At 41.3% G+C, this 23,868-nt stretch overlaps 3 protein-coding genes across 3 annotated transcripts in view; 1 reads left to right on the top strand and 2 right to left on the bottom strand.

The window, feature by feature from the left end:
- Nucleotides 1–183: 183 nt before the first annotated feature.
- On the bottom strand, nucleotides 184–16,025 carry LOC109479163 (protein phosphatase 1F-like). The gene is given in 8 exon segments (XM_019781085.1): nucleotides 184–2,595; nucleotides 2,598–2,747; nucleotides 3,082–3,175; nucleotides 3,590–3,733; nucleotides 4,135–4,323; nucleotides 4,704–4,909; nucleotides 5,397–5,518; nucleotides 15,698–16,025. Coding segments are annotated over 8 exon segments (1,965 nt in total). The 5' UTR covers nucleotides 15,883–16,025; the 3' UTR covers nucleotides 184–1,720.
- A 650-nt stretch (nucleotides 16,026–16,675) lies between these two features.
- Nucleotides 16,676–18,770, bottom strand: LOC109481811 (testis-specific serine/threonine-protein kinase 1-like). Its single transcript, XM_019784443.1, has 4 exons — nucleotides 18,473–18,770; nucleotides 18,144–18,245; nucleotides 17,178–17,618; nucleotides 16,676–16,974 (listed from the first exon to the last, which is right to left on the bottom strand). Exons 1-4 carry the CDS (start codon nucleotides 18,731–18,733, stop codon nucleotides 16,756–16,758), a joined length of 1,023 nt encoding a protein of 340 aa, XP_019640002.1. The 5' UTR covers nucleotides 18,734–18,770; the 3' UTR covers nucleotides 16,676–16,755.
- A 3,229-nt stretch (nucleotides 18,771–21,999) lies between these two features.
- Nucleotides 22,000–23,868, top strand: part of LOC109484951 — a 4,004-nt gene continuing 2,135 nt past the window's right edge. The window contains exon 1 of the mRNA XM_019788359.1: nucleotides 22,000–22,144. Coding sequence (XP_019643918.1) covers nucleotides 22,029–22,144 — 116 coding nt within the window. The 5' untranslated portion in view covers nucleotides 22,000–22,028. The remainder of the gene's footprint in view (nucleotides 22,145–23,868) is intronic.

The following is a 23,868-nucleotide window of genomic DNA, read 5'->3' as shown; positions in this document are numbered from 1 at the left end:
TTTTATTATGTACAACTCTATCTCAGCTACCTACACACCAAATATTATGAAAATACATTGTTCCTATCTGGACTTATTGGCTTTTAAAGATTTCGCCAGAAAGTCCCCTGCAGTTCCAGAACAAGCTGCAAGGGGGACCAAACTTACACCAGTTATTCCTGACAGGAAAGCTATAACACCATCTTTGGTCATAGCTTTTTATTTGCTTTGGTTTATCAATAACATATAGTTTACAAAACCCTAGAAAATATTGCATGCAAAATTCCAGTCCACACTTTCTTGCACAAGATCACAAAACTGCACTGCATGTTGTAGTTAAATAATGACAACAGAAATAAATGTGCATTTTTTTTATAATGTATATAAACCCCAATGTCCCCACAATTGCCATGTATGAAAAAAATCAACATGTACGTGTGTAAACAATACAGTGTATATCATATACATTGTACATGTATTTTCACCCAAAGTCCAATGACACACTTAAATCAAGACACAAATAACGGTACATCTATATACATGCACTTTTCCAAATCAAAATACAACACAAACAATACTATGACATTTCATATGAGATGCTGTTATATTATTGGCCCTTTGGCCATCCAACCATGTGACTTACAGTGTCCATCTGTAAACCTTACAGTCCTCTGAAACAGCTCAAAAGCTAGGCTCATATTTTATTGCTTTTCGTGGGTACATTCTATCATCTTGTTGTTGTTTGTTCATGATCCACAAAGTAATTCTTTTTCAAAGTTGGATTTTATACTATTTATGAACACCTGGTGCATACAGCAAACCATTTTGCTGCTACGTATCTTGTAACCAGGACAAAAGAGCATTGAAAGGATTGAAATGTTTGAAAATTACAAGCGCACACCTACATGTAACAATGGTATTTTTCAACCAACTGTAAATTGATGCAAAAACGACAGACGGATTTAGATCTAGTGACAATTTGTGCATCTGTACTTGGTTCAACTACAGTATAGACAAAATATGGTATCAAAATGGTATTGAAAATCCAGTATTACTGGATTGAAGTGGCATTTGGGTGCGTTTTAACCTTCCCCACATCTACTGGAAATCCACATTTTCAGCTGTTTAGATATAAATAAATGACGGAATTGTTTGGAGGTAGGACTGTAACATGCATCGAGTTAAAGGCACAGATAGGATTGCACCAAAGACAGCTGGAGCTCCTATGTGAACTTATATAAGCACAGCTGTGGACGTTGTGGCAAGTGAAAAGTATTGCAAGACCTGCAAAATCCCTGAACCGCAGATGTGGCTCATCAAAGTGCAATTTTATTGGCATGGCAAATTTTTAGTTACTCAAGTTACATCCCTTGGATTGTTGGCATTCTAAAGAGTACAACAACCACTTTGACTGCAAGAACTACTAATTTGGTTCGATTTTGTTAGAAAAACACAATGTGCAAAAGGAAACTTAGGTGATAATCAACTTTCTTTGTATTATGTACTACCAGTAGTAGTTTGAAATGTGTGCAACGGAAGATATAGTTTGTGGCAAAAGGTGGGCAAAATGTTCACTAACTATTACAAAATATAAATATACGGGTATGTGGAATAGGAAGGATGGGGAGATTTAAGTTACTCTGTAGCCAGATTTTCTTTTTTCCAGTTTTTAGTTTGTTTCCAGAAACAGACGAAAATGTTTTCGCTTCATATCTGTAAGTTCACACAGATGGTAGTGGCTTCACCCTGTTTTTCTCCTCAGGAAAAAGTCCATGAATTTTCCTTTAAAGTCCATGTCCACCCTAGGCGGGGGGAAGGAAAGACTTGCCCGTGGAATATCCAGCCGATCCTCCATGATGAGGGGAGGGTGTGTTGGCTGCAGTACCGGAGGTAGCGACAAGGGGGAGCTACTGGACCTCTTGACTGGGACCAGGCTAGCTTGGTTAGCCTGTTGCTTGCGCTGGAAACTCGGACTGAGTCTGACCGTGTGGGGAAACTGGTGGCTGACGGACCCCTCCGCAAGAACAGGGCTGAGCGACAAGGGAGACACTTGGCTTTTCTTAACGCTGCGCTCTCCAGACGGTTTCCCGACCAACCGGATCTCCTTGCCCTCCAGAACATTCAAGTACGTAACAACCTCCCTCTCTCCGACAAGCTTTCTCACTTTCGACACCCCTCCAGACAACGGCAGCGAAGAAGTCTTGTGCAAAGGCCTCTTTCCACTGCATAACGGTAGCGAAGAAGTCTTTTTTAAAGGCTTCTTTACTCGTAGATGGGACTGCGGAAAAAAGCGGCCACTGAAGCAGGACCCGGAGTAGTTAGCACTGTACGTTCCCGGCGGGGGCCCTCCAGACACGCCCGTGAAATTCGAGCCAGTTGCATCGCTACTGGAACTATTGGGGGTGTCTGAACCTCCTTCGGAGTTGTTTTCGTCAGCCCCAGGATTGGCGTCGTCCTTTGTTTTTGCTGCGTCTCCCTGTCCCACATTGTTATCCACCTGGTCGTGTTGGTCCCCTAAGCTCACCACTATTACGGTAATGTTGTCAGAGGAGCCATTGTCTTTGGCCAAGGCTACAAGGTCTTTGGCAACTTGCTGGCGGCCCCCCTCGTTCTTGTGACGCTGGCCTGGATGGTGTCCGTGACCTGACCGTGAGAGACGTGCTCCCAGAAACCGTCGCAGCCCACGATCACGTACTCCTCCGAGCCGTCTAAAGGCACTTTGGTGACGTCTGCTTCTCCGCTGATATATGGCTTTTCGCTTGCATCTCCTAGTAGGATAAAACACAGGCATTGGAGCACACAGCACACTGTTACATAGCATGAATGACTAGCTTTGATCAAATGTAGGCACAAAAAAAACAATGACAATGACAGTATTTCTAAACTTGTAACTCCATGTACCGGTAACAATCTGAACTAACAAACTTTCCAAATGAACTCTGTTTTTCTTTCTCCAAACGAGTTCATGCAGGTAGAGCTTATATATGTATTGTTGTATACAATGGTATAGGAATACATATTTATGTACACAAATCACAAAGATGTTTGTCAATGCAGTTATAATTTCATTACAAACTGTAAAAGTAAGAAAGACATCCTCACCTATTGCCCTGGACACAGACAAGTTCCCATTGACTCGCCATGTGCCATAGTGAACAACACAGCCCCCAAGGTCCTCTATCCTCTTCCTTTCATCCTGGAAGTAACACAATCATGTTGGTGAAATATTACTATAGATATCAAGGCAGTCTTGTGGTTAGGGCTGTTGACAATATAGTCCAAAGGTTTTGGGTTCGAATCCCCAGCTACTGTTTCTTGTGTTATTCATATTCTTCATTTTGTTTGTGCATTTTTACCTGGCGTAAGACATCTGGAAACTGAAGACAGGAAATGAAATAACCTTTTCTGGGACCTTTGACCTAACTTTTGACAGTATACCCCAGTGTGGGGTATAATTATTAACACAAGCAAACACAGAAACATATACACCAAAAGGATAACCTCCATACACAGAGATACATGTAACAACTTTTGTATCATACAATTCTTCTGGTTTGTTACGCCGAAGGGCGGTTATACTGATACAGATACAGATTTTTCAAACGCCTACCTCTCTCTCTGGTTTGTGTGCCTCCATGATCTCCACACATCTCTCCTTCCTGATGACCATAGCTGAGCTGTCCCCGCACCACGACACGTACAGCGTGCTGCCTCGGATCAGTACAATCACCGCAGTCGACCCACTCCTCAGTCCCTACAGGCTGGAGCAACACACATTTTGTATTGGATTGTAATTCTCCTGTATGCTGTCTATTTGTGTTCTAGTCGGCCCAAATTTTTTTTCTACATCTAAATTTTGCTATTTGCATTTTGCTAAGCTAACCAGTAGTTTATGACATCTCTTTCTACACCGATATTTGTCTGTCAAAGATGATGGTTTTGGCAAAGTTTTGTCCATCATGAGGGGCAAGAACACTGATTTACACATCAAAAGCAATACAAGAAAGCAAGACAATACAACAACTAGAGTCAAATCTGTAGATTGAATTTGACTGTGCAGGAGTTTTTCTTTTTACCAAGTGCTCTCACCATTAAACAAAACACTTTCCTAGATTTCAGAATATTAGGCATACGAAAGTATGGTTTTGTTAGTACCTCGCGCTTGGCCTTCTCACAGAACTTTGCGTCTGTAGCAAGGTTGGATTCCCTGAGAGCAGTTTCCACATCGTCATGGAAACTGGGATGACGGACGATGTTGACGTAAAGATGAGCGGCGGTGTAGTTGGCAGCGTCGATACCTCCATGGCCATCAAACACTCCATACAAGCACTGTTCTTCTTGGTCCTGGTCAACAAACAATGTTGCTTTATCAGTGGCTGTCTATCTTAATTAGCAGTTCCACCAATGATAGCATGGCAATCCGCAGTTTGACCAATAAGAGAGGCTGCAATGTGGTAATGTCAATGTCCTAAAGAGCATTGTTGCAAGGTCTAGTGACTAATCGTCTATGACAATTAGCAGTTCAACCAATGATACTGTTGCAATCAGCAGTTCGACCAATGAGAGAGTGGCTGCAATGATGCAACATCAATGTCCTGAGGCATTGAAGGCAATGAAGCATTGCAAGGTGTAGTGACCGAATGTCCAACACAATTAGTAGGTCAACCAATGATAGCATGGTAATTAGGGGTTGGACCAATGACATAGCAGCAGCATGGCCTTACCTTTATGTTAAAGAGAAAGTTGAGGTCGGGGACCCTGAGGTGGCGATCTTCCATTCTCCTGCGTGTGTTTTTGATGCTGCAGAGGGACGACTCTGGCAAGGATTTCCTACAAGGCTGTAGGGTAGGCAGTCCATCGCTGATCCATTCATTGCACAGCCCCCGTATTCTGTTGAACGCTGCCTTGGCCAATCTCTCAGCTTCAAGTTCTAAAGTGAAACAAAGAAATAACTTTGTGATATCCTTCAATTTCAACCAAAAATGCATTGAAAAATAGTGAAAATTTCTACAATCCTCTGGGAGTTTGTAGGAACAACCTAAGACTCAGTAAGAGGTGGTCTAACATAATTAAATTTTACCTAGGACTAATAGCATGTGGACTGAGAGCTTGTTGTGACAAGTGTTACGTTGTTCCCAGTAACTAAATGTTCTTCCCAGCCTTGACCTTACTGCAGTTACAAAGTCTCTCCCTTCCTGCCACTCTACTGCTTTCAAATAGCCACAGACACACAAGCAAACACACAGACAAACACACCCAAAACATTACCTCAGAGTAGGTGTACAAAGAACATACATGTTTGAGAAAGAAAAAAGGTTCGGAGGAACAGTTAAGAAAAACTGGAGTAGATATTCATGGAATATCAAGTTTGAGTAGACAAAAAGAACTTTAAGGTTCTAAACTTTAAGGCAACTTACGAGGTTCTTGTTGTTCTTCCTGATCCTCCTCAGGTTGCTTGTGATACTGGGTCAGGTCCGAGGAGAGGAACTCGTCCACGGTGTGTCTGGCAAGGGCGGCCGCAAGGAGCCACGGAGCAGCACTGCAGATGGAAACACATGCAAACATTCAACATTGATTATTCTACTGAAAATTCATTTATTTGGAAAACAGGGCTCGAAATTCATTTTTGGGAATATGTGCACTGGTGCACCCAACCTAAAAAAATTAGGTGCACAAAAAGTTTTTTGGGTGCACCATATAAAGTGAAACCTAAGTCTTACTGCTCCTCTTCTGAGCTTTTATTATTTTTCTGACATTTATAGGAAGAATATCCTGTATACTAGCAAACATTTAATCTTCACAAATTAAAATACCTACGAAAATATTTGGGTACACTGGTGCACCCACAGAAAAAAATTGGGAGCACAGCTCCAAATTTGGGTGCACTAAGGTGCACATGCACCCAGTATTTCGAGCCCTGGAAAAGGAAGTTTTGGGGTTTAAGTTAAGTTTGTGGTTGAAACCATTCCGTAGTACAATAGTTACAGAATGCAAATGCATACTGAATTCGTGGTTGAGGGGTCACTCCACTGTAAAGTCATGAATATGCCTTTTCCAAAAGTACCAATATGCCTTTTCCAAAAGTACCACCGTGCGACATAACAGAATTGTTTTAACCCTGACTTCAAGACACTTAAAAATCTCCACCTTCTACTGCGAAATAAGAGTTAATGGATTTACAGTACACTTTGTATACAGCTCTAAGCTACAGCTCTCTCCTAAGTCATCACCCAACTGAAAGCTCCTCCATTTCCAAACATTGCCAGTAGAGCATACAAAAGTCAATATACACAAATGAGCTGGCTATGGTGGGGGCAGTGTAAAGTCACACAAGTCATTCTTTGCATTGAAATACCAGTTTGTCAGAAAGAACATGGCTGACCCAAACACATTAGAAGCAAACTGTGTGGCAAATGGCCATACAAATTATTCTCAAGTTTGAATTTATATTCATATACTATAGTAGGTACACAACAGTAAGTTATTTGTTGGAATACTGATGTGTTTGGCAGATGCCTTGATTCATGTTTACTAAAGTTTTTAGAAGGCACAGCAGCATAATATCTTTAGTTTTGGCAGACACAAACATGTTTAGAGACTAGCTGCAAAAACCTAAAGCAGATATACAAGTCTATCAGGTTTAAAGAAACACGAGGCCAGGTTATAAAATCATTTAAACCGCTTCTGTAGTTGTAATTAGCTTATGGCAAAGATATGAATCATGTTGTAAACTGTAAACATAGTAATGGTCCATTCCCTTTCTGGTCTTGGAGATATAGCACAGGCCATTATATCTGCTTAACTTTAGCACAGATAAAACTGTGTGTACATATGGGTAACACTTTAACCAATCTTCAAACAGTTGCTCACAGTGAGACAGACAAAGTAAGCATCCTTAAGGACAGACCAAAAGTTAAGACATAGCAGAGGAAAATTAACAAAGTCATCTGACTTAATGTTTCACTGGATTTATGTAAGATTCATTAGAAACATTCGTTGTTTAACCACACACATAACTTACCACATTGTTATCAAGACATTGCACATCTTGGCTATTTAAGAACCAATTTTACTCCTAACCTTTCGACCTTCAGAGAGCCAATGCTTACCCTGAGCAAGCAAAACTGCCCACGGTAAAACGAAAACAACTTGTGAAAAGACTCTGGGCAAATGGAGCTCCCATATCTGGTTTGTTGGTTGGTTTGCAACATGGACTACTGTAAATTTATTCATTTTTGCACTGACTTCATTTCCCAGTATACATAGAAGGGGAAAATATGTTTTCAGTGTGTTTCTAGTCTGCGGTTGAACTTGAAGCAATTCTGTAGTACAGTAAATATTTACTACTAATAATACATTGGAAACGCAGTGAACTCACAGTGCAAAAACAAAACCACCACAGATGTCGACATTTCAAGTTTCAATCAAAAGTTTAAAAGAATCATGGATTTACATGCTTTTAGGGTAAAGAAGCTAAGTTGCTAAATTTGTTGACCATTGCACTGGATACTGGCAGAAAATAAATTGCAAACATGTAAAAGCTGTAAATCCCTTGGAGGAAACTATACAGCTTGGTACGAGTGCTTTTTCTAGTTACATATTGACACAACGTGGCATTTATATTGGTATCACTTCATACTGTAATTGGCGTCAGGACACAGGCTTAACTTTCCATATAGCAACCGACTAACAAAGTGTTGCTGGCTTATGTTTCACAACAGTAGCTTTGGGCACCATTAACAATATAGCTCTAGATATCCAACTTTATCAGTTAAGCTTATTGCTTCAGATTGACAAGTTGATGGAAGAAATAAGGAAACGCTTTTACATTACAGTACCAATACAGCTATATTATCTATGTCTGGTACAATCGACTGACTGGTAGACTTTGATCTGAATGAAATACAACTTAATGAAGCTTGAAGGTAAACAACCTTATCTCTGAACGTTCTACACACAAAGAATGAATCAGATTGGAAAACATGACCTTTTACTTTGTTGATTTCTCACATGTCGGTATATCAGTGACTTAGACCAGGTGTTTAGGCCCTGATTAAATGGATCAAGAAAGGTTTTTTTGGCAAAACTAGAATGGGACCAATCTAAACCAGTTGCACCTGGCTCTTTCTGGACTACCTAAAGCCAAATAAAGTCTCTGCTCAGAAATACATGTACATAGTTTCAACTAAAACAGAAAAATAGAAACACGCGCAGTCTACAAACTATATACAGATGCTGACATCGTAAAAATCACTTAGTATAATGTAGTAATGCATTGATTCTTCAATAAAGGGGCATACTGTAAATGCACTTACTTTTGCAGTTGTTTTTATTTCGCATGGTACCATGATTGCATGAAGGAAAAGGAAGTTTTTGCAGTATAGTACTGTATCTAAATATATGGTTGAAAATATTCTGTAGTACAGTAGAAATAAAAAAAAACAATAATTTTCACGGTGTTATGATGTCATGGTAATAAAACCACTGTGAACATTTCAATATTTATGGTACATGAAACAGTTGGACGCAGCTCCAGATAATCAGAATAGTTTCTTTTAACAGTCATACATTCTCATCTGTCAAGAGGCAATTTTCAAGAACAAGCATACACTTGTTTTATAACAACGCCCTGACAAGTAGTTGCCTGGCAACAATCAACTATGGGAGGTTATGACAGCTAGCAGCTGTAACTACTCGCACATTTAATCAAGTACAAGCCACGAACACCTGTTTAGTTTAAGCTAGCATATTATTATGGGGTTGGGAATCAGTTTCTATGATCTTGCTTTCTGTTGCCTTTGCCTAGCGTAGGAATGGTGAAAAACCCACTTTAATTAAAACTCACGACAAGAAATGTTGGGTGCTATAGTGCTCCAAAATTTGGAAAGTTCTGATGAGCGATTTACTTTTTTTTTGGCATACACTGTATATCAAATGTCTATAAAGTATAATAATTGCAATAAACACACAGAATGGACTTCACGAAATTAATATTATGTGACAAAAATGAAACGTGACAGATTCACAGGATGGCAAAGCCAGACAACCTCACAAGTTATGAGGACGGAATGTGACGTGTTATCTTTTAAATGCTAATGTAATTGACGAGAAATTAGTTTCTGAAATGCCAACGTGACTCATAACCACAGCTAGCTGCCTCTTAGTTATCCTTAATTTCCAAGAAATTGGTTTCTTGGGAAGGAGTCCAGTTTAGATTTAGTCCACTCCCCAAGACCTGAACAACTACCATTTGTAGTTGGTGGGGACTAGCAGATCTTGGGGAGCAGAACATGGCTGGTTTTCCAGGTTAGCTCAGTTGAGGTCTTGACTTAAGACGAAGAATGGAGAAGACACAAGCAGAGCTAGGATCAGGATGTAGCTTAACCTCCTCCCTGCTGCCTATACCCATATAACCAATACAAATTTGATCCGAAACGGTTACCATAGCAGGCTTTTAAGCATGTTAAAACACCTGTTAGTCCTTGGGACAGTGGCATCCATAAGAATTATCTACATATTTGACGTCACAAACAGGATGTCCCTAGAATGCTGAAGGATGCACAGACAAGAGATCAACCTTAATTAAGCCCCTGTCACACATTCAGAACATTCCCTCCAACTACCAACCAAACAAGGTTGGCTCAGGCGTTCACGAGCAGTTTGACTAGACTTACGCCACGTCCACCTTTCTATACAACTTAGATTAAGTTTGATTTAAATTTGACTTCGACCAGGTTCCTGACCAATGCTCACATGGCCTACTTGATCCTGAACACCAGACCAGCCAACCATGGCCGAACCTCCCGTCCACACCCAAATGTTTTTAACACTTTGAAACATTTGACTGGCACAGCCGAACAGTAGCCAACCTCGACGAAACACCAGGCAGCCAACCAACACCAACTATAGTGTTGCATACCGGTTCACTGGCATGGACTTGGATCCGGACTTGCAAGAACGTTTAGGTTCAAGTCCAAAAAAAACTAAAAGTCAAGAACCAAGTCTGGACTTATTACCATAAAAGACCATTTCACATACCCCTTTTCTTTCCAAAACACCTAAAACCTTCCGTAGATTGCAAAATCTTTGCTGCAAAATGAAGAAAACATTACCATCGGGCATCGTCAAGAACCGAACTCCATGTTATGAGGCCAAAGTTTCACCCAGACAACATTGCAAGGTTGCCAACATGAAATTTTGTAGTCCGGACCTAAACCTAAACCTCTGGACTTGAATCCGGATGCAGCACTACCGCCAACCTTTCTCCCAATCTACTCCTAACCATGGTTGGGAAGAGTTTGGCAGTGTTCAAATATAAGGCCATATTTGGCTATATGTGACACAAAATGAGGCTACAGTGTGGCAGGACCAAGTGTACATACAATTATAGAAATCGTAGGAAAAAAATGCCATGCACACTCAGCACCGACTGTCGGAAATATCACACAACTAATTACGTTACGTCAACACAGACAACAGATAGAGACAAGACCTTTTGAAGTGTCGATGACGATAGTCTAGCACCCTGCCTGCAATAAAGGACAGGACGAAGATATAGCGACAGTCAGTCTTCCTCAAAGCTTTGGAGCCTCCTGTGCAACTCAACGGAATGTCTCTGCATCTTTCTTAACCCTCCATACCTGTGGTAGACTTCTAAACATCGGCATACAAAAGAATCATCATCTTCTGGCGGTTACACAAGGAAGGTATGTCTTCACCAGTGTTGATTTGTTGATTCATTTGTGAACTAAATGGATGTTTTTTTTTAGGGTGGGATGCCTAGGCTTTAGGAGTAAGTGATTAATTACTACCTGTTTATCATTTGAGGAAAACTTTTCCAACCAGGAAGTATTTTCAAAGATCTGTCACCAAATACAAGACAGAGCACTTCATTTTATCCCTTGAGTTTCTGTCAGTGAAAAGTTAAAGTGGCCAATTTCAATGTTGTTTAAAATTGGTGTTAAGCATGGCCAGTTACATTCGACCCATTACGCACTAGACCATGAAGTAGCCATATGTCAAGCAGATCCTACAGTGGTAAGACAGTATCAATTGGCCCGAGGAGTGACCATTAGCCACAGGGAGCTTATGGTCACTCCTTTTGCCAATGCAATGCTTACTATCTGGCTACGATAGGATCTGATTGGAGATTACATCTATCAGTAATTCATTTGTGGGTACGACTCCAGGAGTTAGATTAACTTAGAACCTTAAAACTATCTATCACTGCTTTAGTACCTCCGGCCGTAAAACTATAAACAGTTGTTTTATCGCAAGTAGATTGCTGGCACGCAACTCTGAACACGAATTCAGAATGTCATCGATTTTTGTTTCCGAAAATCAATGTTTAATTTGGAGCCATTACACCTCAAAGCTTATTTTATCTACCTCTGACTTTTTATTTAGGTGGGTAGATTTTATAGGAATGTAGCCGATAGTCAATTCTGTACTGTTGTGAGCGTAAAACCCACCCGGCCATTGTCACCACTTTTTGGTTAGGCCACACCAATTTAATTTCTTGGTTAACGGATTTGCCCGCTTCATTTTTTTCTGATTTCAAAAAAAATTCAGAATCAACTGCAAAATGCTCATATTTTGTCCTGAACAGTTGAAAACAGTCCTTTTCTTCCTACTTGTTACAGTCATTCCATCTTTCAATGCATTGGTACATTGGTATCATTAAAAGTTCAAAATTCATTGTTTAAATTTTGAACCAGCCTGGTGTGTTAACTTCATGCTATCGTATCATTTTTGGCCATAATAGGACGCCTACGCCTGTTTTTATTTTTTTTCGCCCACCCGCTCCTTTATTTTTCTAGAAAAATTTGTTAACCAAGAAATTAAATTGGCGTGGCCTTAGCCTGATCTAACAAAAAATTGTGCTTCGATCAATATCAGCCCTTAGATTAGCAGTATGTTGTCAAGAATCCTGTATATAGTGAGCACCTGTCCAAGTTGTAACATCTGACCACTAGTCTCTTGACACCTGGTCACTAAGGCAGGTGTGACAGTACTGAAAATTGTACACCTAATTTAGTAATTATCACCTGTAACAAAACAATTGACACCCTTAAGCATCTTTTAAGATGTCGTTTTCACCTTTGCACTGGGAAGACCCAGTTTTTAGTCTGGTGAAACAATTACAGTTACCTTAAGGGCTATCTTATCTGTTGTTTGGTAATCACCAAAGGTTTTATGTTTACTAGTCCCTGAGGCTATTCTAACCATGGATACGAGATACATGTACCACGACATGCAATTTGTATGATTGCAATCGAATGAACTGACCTAAAAATACCTGGAGAGTTTCTGTATAGATTGGATGGCAAAACTGGGTCGTTTGGATTATCTAAACACCATCACAACATGAGCTAACATCTGTTGTCATCAATTTGTAGGTAATTACTAAAAGGTGAGGACAAAACCAGGTAAAATGCAGCTGTGGATACTGTAAATCATGAAACTTTGTCAGTGGTTTTATTTTCGCGTGGACCTCTCGACCGTGAATTTACAACACTGCAAATACATGTGTGTCTTTCTTGTGTACTACAGCATTATTTCCAACTGCGAGTTTAAAATACTACTAGTAACAGTGAACACCTTCCTTTCCCTCCTACCATAGAATTAAGCTGCAGCAAAAGTTTCACGAGTTACAGTAACAACATGAAGTCAGCAGATGTTACCAGAAAGTACTCAGACATACATGAGGGCCTGCAAGGGGGGTAGTGATTACGAATTATGGAAAATTTTCGAAATACGTTAAAGTCTCAGAGATGATTACAACTTTACGATTTGCGGCTAATGTCCTATTACGAATTACGTTGATTTTTGTGGAGGCTGCCTACGAATTACGAAGTCTAAAACGGCCTGATTACGCCTTACAAAAAAGGGCTTGCAGGCCCTCATACATGTGTGCAAAACATTGAAACAAAACCGTGGGGGAAGGCTAACATTATCAATTATTCTTTCAAAATCATATTAATCATGTTGGCACGATTGTGCGTGGAATGTGTCCCACTCTTTTGTTCAGGTCTGTCCAAAAGGTTTGATTTGTTAGGCTGAGGCAGAAAGACATTTATTTTTCACACTCGCAGAGGTTTTACTGTATGTATTGTGAAAACTTTGAAGCTTGTTAATTTGCAGTTTTAGTTTGACATGTTGAGAACATTCCAGCTGACATTAATAATGGAACTACAGTTGTATTTCTTCCATGAATGCGGTTTCAAGTGTTGGTTTGTTTGTAGCATTTACGAAGAAATATGAATAGATATCCCTGTCTTATGATGTCTTAACATTTATGACAATAAGAAGGAAGGGCATCATTTATTGATGCTATCTAATGCAGATATAATTGGGTTACTCATTCACAAAAAAATGGTTACATATATCTGATGACAATTTGGCTCACAAACAACTTGCTCTATACGCTTTGGAAGCCATCTTAAATAAAAGGTCAGTAAAAAAAGTCTAGGCTTGAAGGACATGTTCTTTCCTTTGTGATTTAGGATGAACATTAAACCTTGCAAACGTTGTAACGTTTTCAAAAGTCAGGGAAAATTTTGAAAAGGTATCGAAGCATTGCCAGCAGGCAACCCTTCAGAATCAATTCGGAAAAAGATTTCTAACTCACACCTGTACCTTTTTTTATTTATTTATTTATTATGATTGACTACATACATAATATACATGGAGGGCATGGTGGAACAGGTGTACCCAAGTGCACCTGTTTTTAACACTTTCACATTCAGAACTTTGTTTTGTCAACACACTTGTGACGTAACAGACATAGTAAGTTACAACAACAGGGTTCTCACGTTTCCAGTCCCCCCTTGTTTGTGTTTATGGTCTGTTGGTACGTCATCTCTTCCTGCCTTAGTGTGGCAATGACGTACAACGACTCGATTTACACAAGCGGTCAAAAACATGACGTACAAAAACTGCATACCATTATGAAAAATGTGTATCAAAATTTTTCCTGCATGTAACTCGGCCTCCTTTGACGTATGCTCAAATCGTCATCGTTACCTCGAGGACTGGCATATGCATACGATCTCAACTTAGTTAATGTTCTTGATCAAGTTGATGCATGCCAAAACAGGCTGATTTAGTAACACGCAGGAAAAATTTGATGTTTTCGGACACAGTTTTGGTAAGTCAGGTATTTACTCGCACATTTAAATGGAAGAATGCTATTATTTCAGTGGTTATTTCTTTTTGCGGTGACACTGTTTGTAACCTCCGTTTCCCTCCTACCACAAAATAAAACCAACGCAAAAATTTCACCATTTACAGTACTAACTACATGGGTCACACCTACATACATGTATGAATGGTACATTACATATCTTGGGAATATGATTTGTTTCAGAAGTTCGAGCAGAAATCTTAGAAGTAGACAAGATCGTTCTTACAACCGGAGATCAGTGAAAGACAAATACTTGTTGACCCTTTATTCAAACAGGGCCTCTCGGGGCTTCTTAAGTGTCCTTAAATCCTCCTCCGCAGGTCGAAAGGTGAATTACGTTCGACGCCTTCGATGTAAACATGTCATTGTGCCAAGTTAACACAATAGAGTATGACAAAGGGGAGAGAATATTCACTGGCAAACATGTTGGCTCAAATACCCTTCGAGCTTACAAGTTAGACCTTTGGCCTTGGTGACGTAGTTGTGTATGGAAAATAAAATATTCATGTGAAAACATACTATTTAATTGGATCAAGACAGTTGAGCGATTTCGACATTTTAGCGATTTTGGGGCAATTTTGAAAGTTTTTTCAAAGTAGCAAGTTGAACAAACCCTATCCATGCCATATTGATATCTGTGAGGCAAAAATGCAAATAAAAAAATATGTCACTGACAAAAAACAGTTGCTTGTTGTTTTGTATCCCAGGCTGGTTCTAGTTATTTGTTGGTGGTACCAAAAAATAAAGAGACTCCTCACGTAGCTTATTTTCAGGCCATTTTAAACACTTCAAGTATAAAATGGTGACAAAAATGTGCCAAGGGATGGCAGTAAAACTCAATATCAGACAAATTTACTAATCCAGAATATACCTTCTTGATTTGCCGCCCTGAAAATGCCTTTACGGTTGCGTGCTGTTTTTGTAACACCCCGTTTCTGTTTACCATACTAATACTATTTGGTTTAAAGTAAAGCTCAGCAGTTGAACCTGAACCAAAAATATGTCAACCGCGCCCATAATTTCATTTTACACAAGTCTGCCCAGCCCAAACTATTGAGCGCTTCACTGGGCAAGCAAACCCACTCCCCTTCCTATGACTTCATAACAACGGAAGACGCCTCAAAAATCCTCGGTCTAAAAGAAAGGACATCCTCTGACTTCGCCTTGTGACTAAAATGGTAAAGAACATTTCTAAAGGTCGACACATAAAACTAGAAAACCATATTAAAAAGGAAAAAAATACGATCGAGCAAAAATTATGACACTGGACACAGCATTATTTTCACGCTATATTCGTGTAACACAGTTACTAAGGGAAAAACACTATCGTTTGAGTCGAGTTTTCCAAGTCGTTCTGTCAGTGTCAAACGACCGTAGCTCGCTGTCACCAAGAAAATTTTTCGCTGTGTTTATGTAGGTCGTCAACTGAAACGCCTGGTTTCCACAAATACAAACAGTGACACGGGCTAATATTAGTAGTCAAAACAAGACAAAAACATGGGCAGTAAAATGTGAGGAAATGACTTGGCCTACCATTTGTCTAACCACTGCAAAATCCAGTCCAAAAGTTCGCCTTCGACTTCGTCTGGTGTCAGATAGAAAGTGATCAGCCGAAGTGGGAGGGTGTCGTCTGCGCCGAAGTCGGTTGGGTATTTCTCGAGGAAACTCTGGAGAAACCCTTTGTACGAAGAGTCTGCGTCTTCTTGTGACACATCCATGTTAGGTTATACTGTGTGGAGCTCGTACGAAGCCCATAGGGTTCTCAGAAACGGCACGAAATCCGGTTTTTACACCCCCGTACCGACTGCATCCATACACAAACTGCTGATCTCCCTCCCCCTCACACCGCGAACGTGGGCTCTCTGTGACGTCACGTATCTGTGCACATGTTTCTGGGACGACAGGGCTATCCACCAATCAGCGACTAGCGCGCGAAATTCGAATGTTGTGCAAGGTTGCACAACTTTGTTCCGAAGACAATATCCAGCGCTTTAATATGAATTATCAAAAGCATTTTAGTGTCATTTCATAAAAGAAGCACGTTAAGGTGACTTTCTAAGATATTCCGTGCGTCCGGGAAGAGCTTGATTCCATCTTTAGAAATGTATGTTGCAGAGGATAGCGATGTCCTAATGTCCACCTCTAAGTAAGTTCTATGGCTTTCAGGTTAGGGACTATATGGCCACAAGTAAAAGATTAAGGTATACGTGGCATCAATAAAGTTTCGATTATAGCTCATTAAAGTTGCATTTATCAATCTATCTATCCATCCAGCCATCCATTCGTTCACCCATATCCCATCCACTCACTCACTCACTCACTCACTCACTCACTCACTCACTCACTCACTCACTCACTCACTCACTCACTCACTCACTCACTCAAAGCATTCATCCATTCATTCGACAGCAAAGGATAAAATAGCCCAAACAAGTCCTTCAGGAAGCAACACGGATTTTATTCTCCATGTCATAACAGGAATACACATTCCTTATTTTTATAAAAAAAAGTTGACATATTCTGTCACAATAGAAAGATCAAATTGAAAAAAAATCCAATACTAATATTGACTATCGGCTAGTTGACAAGTTTCATCTGGACACCATTGGCGACTCTGTGGAAGGTTGTGATGACGATTCCAACCGCCAGGCGGCGCCGCAGGTTGGTGGTATACTAGATGGCGCTGTTCTGAGCCACCGGCTGTTGAGGACTTGGTCTATCGTGACGCGTTGCGAGGCGTCTGGTGTCAGCATTTGTGCGATCAGGAATTTGCATTCTTGTGAGATGACTCTTGTGGACGAGTAGTTCAACTGTAGAGGACACAGAGAGGAAGCAACTGGTTAAAAACTGACCCGAAAAGTAATTGTACAACAAACAATTCATTCTAAAGCATTCTAAAATAGTCAAACTCTTTCTTAAATTCATAAATATTTGTAGACTCACAGTACCAATATATAGCAGGCATACGTGTCAATGTTAATATAATCTAAGACGTTTAGGAATGTATACTTACTTTTCTGTCCATCTGTTTCCTGAGCATCTTCCTGACGTTGGAATCGTCAAAAGGCATAGTGCCGCACACCATGATGTACAGCACCACTCCCAGGCTCCAGATGTCGTAGGAGCTGGGCTGGTAGGGTTTCCCGCGCAGTACCTCCGGGGAGGCGTAGGCCGCAGACCCGCAGTACGTCTGACTGAGAGTCGGTCTCCCTCTGTCGTCTGACGGCGTGTCCCGGGCAAACCCGAAGTCTGTCAGCTTGACGTGTCCGTGTGCGTCTAGCAGGATGTTCTCGCACTTGAGGTCTCGATGGCAGATGTCCTGCGCGTGACAGTAGGACACGGCCTCGGCCAACTCACGGAAGGTCTCCCGTGCTCTGCGCTCGGACATGGCGCCACGAGTCTGCACGTACTCCAACAAGTCGCCGTGGGGCGCTTCTTCCATAACAGTGTACACCTGTAGCACAGCAAGAGAAACACAAGTTAGAGACATGTCCAACCAAACTTTGCTACCTCTTACGAATAATCTATAAAAATACATGACATGTATATGCGTATGATCTATAGACTATATCGCCCAGATTCGCCATATGTAGTAAGTTCAAACTCAATTTGTTCTTGACCTCTGCATAACAATTGACCTGATGCCGCTTCCAGCGTTGTTTCGCATCATTTAACGAATTATTCGCCTTGAACTGACAAGGCTTTGAGCAATCACTGTCTAAGATGTGTTTTAGGGAGTCCGTCAACGGCTAGACCAACTGACTGGAGCCCTGACAATGACAGATGATGGCCCGGGAGTTACAGTAAGGCTTTGCCGTCCTCGGAGCCCAGGATTAGCACTTCAAAATCCCCTCCATCCCCCAAGATCGATCGAAAGCATCAGTTCAACCCACCCGAAGCTATCTTGTCATGTGGAGGCCATCTCGTGTCGTTTTGATATCATTTAGAAAGCAAAAGTACAAAAGTGTATGTGTCTTACCTTGTCTGGTGTGTCGATGATTTGATAGACTTTCACGATGTTTGGGTGGTTTAGCCGCTGTACGATTGCCAGCTCTCTGGGAAGGAATCTTTGCAGAAAGTCCTGTAGGAAGACATGAAATAGATCAATGTAAGACGTGAGTATGTTAGAAAACCTACGCAAAAACATCAAATCGATACAAATTCAGCACCAAGGACAGGACATCCATATATGGTCAACGTGTCAGGACGATACCAAAAAGTTCAAGCTGAGGGGCGTCCAAAAGATTAGATAAGCGGCACATTATACGCCTCTACGATACGGGTTTTATCAATAGGAGGTTATCTTACCTTTCCAGCCACTCTCTTGTTGATGATTTTGACGGCCACGTCTTTCTCGAGCCTCACGGAGAAGGCCCGCTTGACGCAACCGTACGACCCGTCACCCAGGGTCACCCCCAGGCGGTAGCCGTACTTCTGCAAAACGTCTTCGTCGCGAATATTCGACATCTTCTCTCGATAGATCTCCACCTTAGGTGAAGACTTAATCCTCTTCGACGGAAGGGCACCTATCTTGATGCGGTTCTGAAGATGAATGAGGAGAAATTTCATTTTGCTCTCCTTATAGATAGCCTGGAGCGAACTGTCCTTCGCCATCTTGTTGTACCGGAGTGCTCCGAACTCGCCCTGGGACGTCCTAGTGCAACTTGCACTGGCGTTGCTAGGGCAACCGAGAAATGCCCCCAAAACAAACACAAAATGACCCAGTTTTCTTGTATTTTTCATACCAACGGTAGTTTTTATTGCAAAAGTAGCAAAAAGTGCGTTTAAAATGGCCTATTTTGGCCCTAGGATGTGATTTTTTCGCTCCAGAACATCTTGCTCCACGGTGCTCAGGGCATGATGTACTAGAACATGTCCACCCCAGTGCATGCAGCCCAGGGCATTTTGCCCTAGGGTGGGTTGCACTGGGTTCAGGGCAAAATGCCCTAGTGCAAGACGCCTTTAAGTACAGATTTCTTAACAGACATAAGACTGGTGGCATTTCTTAACTTCCAGAGAGTTTACAGATTCCATTTTACTCATTTTCGTGGTCGTTTGGCGTTTTTTTGCTGTCTAGCCGGCTTTTCAAGTTCCGTGAATTTAATTTTTTTTCTCGCCCCGTACGTAGGTACGCTGTGGCCGTCTCGACCATTATGACGCAACAAAGGTGACATAGGTTGCACCAAACTGTTAGATTTTGCCTCGTATCCGGACGAAATTTCGAGTAGATACTTGATCAGTTGTCAACCAGGGCATGTGTTGTGGTACAGAGCATTCGTAGAATTGATATCATTTCATTTGTGTTGTCTTTCGGGGGTCTTTTCGCCGTAAAGTCGGCTTGAAGTTCCTTTTTTTTCCTTTTCACCATGCGCCGCCATTGATAGTCGTGACGCAACAAAGGTAACATCATTTTCCCAATTTGAAAGTTTTTACCGTGTATATCCGGACGAAATTTCACGTATAGATACTTGTAGTTGTCAACCAGGACATGTTTTGTGGTTCAGAGCATTCGTAGAATTGATATCATATCGTTTGTGTTGTCTTTTGGGGGTCTTTTCGCCGTCAAGTCGGCTTGAAGTTCCTTTTTTTTCCTATTCGCCATATGCGCCGCCATCTGTAGTCATGACGCAACAAAGAGAAAACGTCATTTGCACAAATCTGAAAGTTTTTACCATGTATACGGAGGAAATTTCACGTAGATAATTGTTCAGTTGTCAAGCAGGTCAAGTTTTGTGGTTCAGAGCATTCGTAGAATTAGTATCATTTTTTTTGTTGGTCTTTCAGAGGTCTTGTAGTTGTCAGGTCGGCCCGAAGTTCCGTTTTTTTTTTCTTTTCGCCCCGCTCGAAGGCAGGACGTCATCTATATTTATGACGTAACAAAGGTGAAATTAGTTGAAATTTGAAAGTATTTGCCATGTATACGGACGATATGTAATGTGTATGTACATGATTAGTTAACCATGGCATATTTTTGTATTGTTTTAGACCATTCATAGAAGCAATATTATTCGTCTTTGTGTTTTTTTTACTTCTTATCGTCCTCAAGACGGTTTGTATTCGAAGATCCGTTTTCCTTATATTCACAGTAGCCTCCACCAGGCCTTTCTACGGGAATACGGATCGTAGAATTCCTCAAAAAAGAGAGAAAAATTGGCCAGGCCGCGGGGAGGTAGTTTCTTTCCCTCCGAAGCGGCCTGGCAAACCTACAAGGTGGCCAAACTCCCCTGGCAATTATTCTCCCATATATATATAGCAAGCGTAGTTAGTCTGGTAGATACTATATTCACAGCGCGATTTCGAAGGTGCGTCGCCATGCATGGCCATCTCTATCTATGACGCAACAAAGGTGACATCTTTCGCAAGGTTGGAAACTATATTTGCAAAGCTTCCGGGCGAATTTTTCCCCCATTTCACATAGACATGATTGACGCAACTATCCACATGGACGAAGCCTCGAGGTATCAACAGTGGAGCAAATTTTCTTTGAAAAAAAAAAACTTTTAAAAATACTATATGACGTCAGAAGGTCTTAGAAAGCTTTCCGTGACATCACGAGTTTTGTTTTAACCTTGTATCGCCCGAAGTGAAACGTTAGGCCGTTCTAAGGCCATGTTAATTTGATTATATGGATGACATCCTCTGGGAACCCCAAAACTGATGTGAGCGTGCGAATAAAAAATGTTTGGCCAAAAAAAGTTGCTTTCATTATGAAATCTACGGGGTCATGAAGGTTGAACAAATGACACAGAGTATGGTACGGCGAATAATCGAATCTTCAAATTCATTTCTATACATTTTCGTCTTTTTCGTTTGATTTTGGCATTGGTACCGTTTTTCAATATTTGTTTGTAACTTATGGTATATATTTGCTAATTTTGCAACTGTTTTGAACGATTTACAGTATGGTTAAAAACTTTTTTTTTGAAACGGATGGAAATTCATGCGCGCGTGGATGTCAACCACATAATCAAATCAACATGGCCTAACACATTTCAAACGTCACGGCACTCTCGGCACGCTTCGCGACACTTTAAGGTGAAGGTCATGAGATCATTTCAGTTGCATATATCATTTTCTATTGGACAACAGTCAGTCGGATAAGCACCGATCCCATATACAGCTCCGCCCACCTGTCACGTCATAATGCAACTATTTGATGTGGCGACCAATCACTGAAAAGGTGGCGATGATCTCAATTTCAATTGTAAAGTCGCTACAAAATCCATAGCTCCGCCCACCTGTCCTACGTCATAATTCAACTATTTGATGTGGTGACCAATCACCGAAAAGGTGGCGATGATCTCAATTTCAAGTGTAGTCGCTACAAAATCCATAGCTCCGCCCACCTGTCCTACGTCATAATGCAACTATTTGACGTGGCGACCAATCACTGAAAAGGTGGCGATGATCTCAATTTCAAGTGTAAAGTCGCTACAAAATCCATAGCTCCGCCCACCTGTCCTACGTCATAATTCAACTTTTTTTGATGTGGCGACCAATCACTGAAAAGGTGGCGATGATCTCAATTTCAAGTGTAGTCGCTACAAAATCCATAGCTCCGCCCACCTGGTTCTACGTCATAATTCAACTATTTGACGTTGCGACCAATCACTGCAAAAGTGGCGACGATATCAATTTCAAGTGTAAAGTCGCTACAAAATCCGGTCTTATTGGTCGAATATCCTCAACATAGCACACTAGTACTCCCACACACAAATCGCAGTATATGTACGCATGTGCAGTCAGTTAACCACCCATCCACCTACACCCACCCTTCTCAGTCGAGCTCAGCCTTGTCGACAGTACATACAGGCGCGAGCTATAGCCGCTAACAGCCGGCTTGTATCGTACAAGGACCCCGACCATGGGCACCGGACTAACAACGCTCTTCCTAGCACTTCAACTACTGCTATTCCTCCACCTGAGCGAGGGCGGACGAAATCGGCCTGCCGCTAGGAAACAATACTTTTACAACTGCTTGTGAGTAAAGTTTCTATCCTTTTTCTTCTTTTGTTTTTACTTCATTCCAACAGGACAGACGGACAGAAAGATGATGATATCGTTGGAGAAGGCAGTACTGTTGGGGGTGTTTTGCGGCCAGCTGCTAGTGTGTGCTGAGCGGCAAGATGATACTAACAGGGAGGTATTTTTTCTCTGGGAAGAAGAGGGCTATAATTGCTAGTAAGTTATTTTTAATACACGTTACGGTTTTAATATTAAAATTTCTACTAGAGGATCCGACCGCTGACCGCTCAATGAATTCCAGAGATTAATAATTATTAATGATCCTTGGAAGGTCTGTATGTCCCTGTTTTGGGGTCTTATTTTGGAATTATTACTTTTGAATCATCCGGTATCATATTCATATTCCTGAAATCATGGGTCACATGAACTTGAATTTTGGTCGCTGAGAGATCGTCGTCTAGTGAGACAACCTTACCGCCATAATTCTTTGACCAGTCATTTCTAAGACATGTTTTAGATAATGTTGTGGAGCTCGAGCCAGGGAGACATTTGAAACCTTCTTGGAGTGAGGGAATTATGATAGGGTGTCCGGGAGAAATTTGTAGTCAGTTTTGGCGATTAAAGGTGCGGTCACATTCGTCGTACAATCGTGGAACGATCGACGTGGAACACTAGTATATAGTCGTGCATATGTCATGGACAATTTCAACTGTCTTGCTACGGAGAAGGCTAGCTGGTTTAGATCTTCATTGGTGATTAAACGTCGGTTCTTTCACAGATCGAACGACGGCCTACGACGTCTGTGACCGCGTACCCTTGATGCCAAACTCGTTTCGGGCCGCTAGCTTTTCCCTTCGGCAGCCAATAACACTTCGCATGCCTGTCTAAAATTACCGCTACAGGGGAGTCAAGCCCGGGGGGAGTTTGGCTAACGACCCGATACTAGTTTGGCACCCAGGGTAGTGACCGCGCCGTAAGCATCAGTTCTCATCATGTAGTTATTGTATTCATTTTCTTGTACGCTACCTTTGAAGAGGTATATCATAACCGATATAACTGAGAATCATAACTGACATACATTGTACAACCGACTGTACGCCCCGACTCATAGAGACTACTGTAGTAGGAGGCTATATAGTGCGAGAAAATGACATATCTACAGTTTTGTAGGTTCAATATCGTTGCTTACACCAGTTCAGTTCAGAACTTGAAAGATGGTTCAACGATTTTTGCGACTCTCCCTCGCTTTGTGCAATCAACACTTGCGTTGTACAGACGACAGCTAAAATGCATCCCCCGCATGTATTATAGCTACAGTTTGATACATAGCAGATGTTTGTCAACTCTGTAATGCGGTTTGAAGAGTCCCACAGGCGCCCATTAAGCTCCATTCTTCTTCTTCATGTAATTTTTAAGCGCCTTACGTGCAAGTGGGCGTGCGTCAACTGAGACGAGCCTGCCATCAAATTTCTCTTCTGGCACTTAACAGGCGCCGGGGGCTCGACACTTAACTCTTAATCCCTTGAGTAAATCGAGAAGCGAGCTAGTAAAGAAACCGGTAAAGGGCCTCCTTGGACATCATTCTATTGCTGCAGGTTAGATTCGTGACTAAGGAAGACTTTGAACTTTTGTTTATGTATCAAAATACCACTATTTTCTACCGCCACGAGGTGTTGTTTTTGGTATTTCTCTCCTTCCCCCCTCTCAGCTCTCTCTCTTTCCCTCTCTCTCCCTCCCTC

Source organism: Branchiostoma belcheri, unplaced genomic scaffold (genome assembly GCF_001625305.1).
Source record: "Branchiostoma belcheri isolate BF01 breed outbred unplaced genomic scaffold, Haploidv18h27 scaffold1, whole genome shotgun sequence".
In the NCBI taxonomy this organism is placed as follows: domain Eukaryota; kingdom Metazoa; phylum Chordata; class Leptocardii; order Amphioxiformes; family Branchiostomatidae; genus Branchiostoma; species Branchiostoma belcheri.
This window is presented reverse-complemented; position numbering and strand designations above follow the sequence as displayed.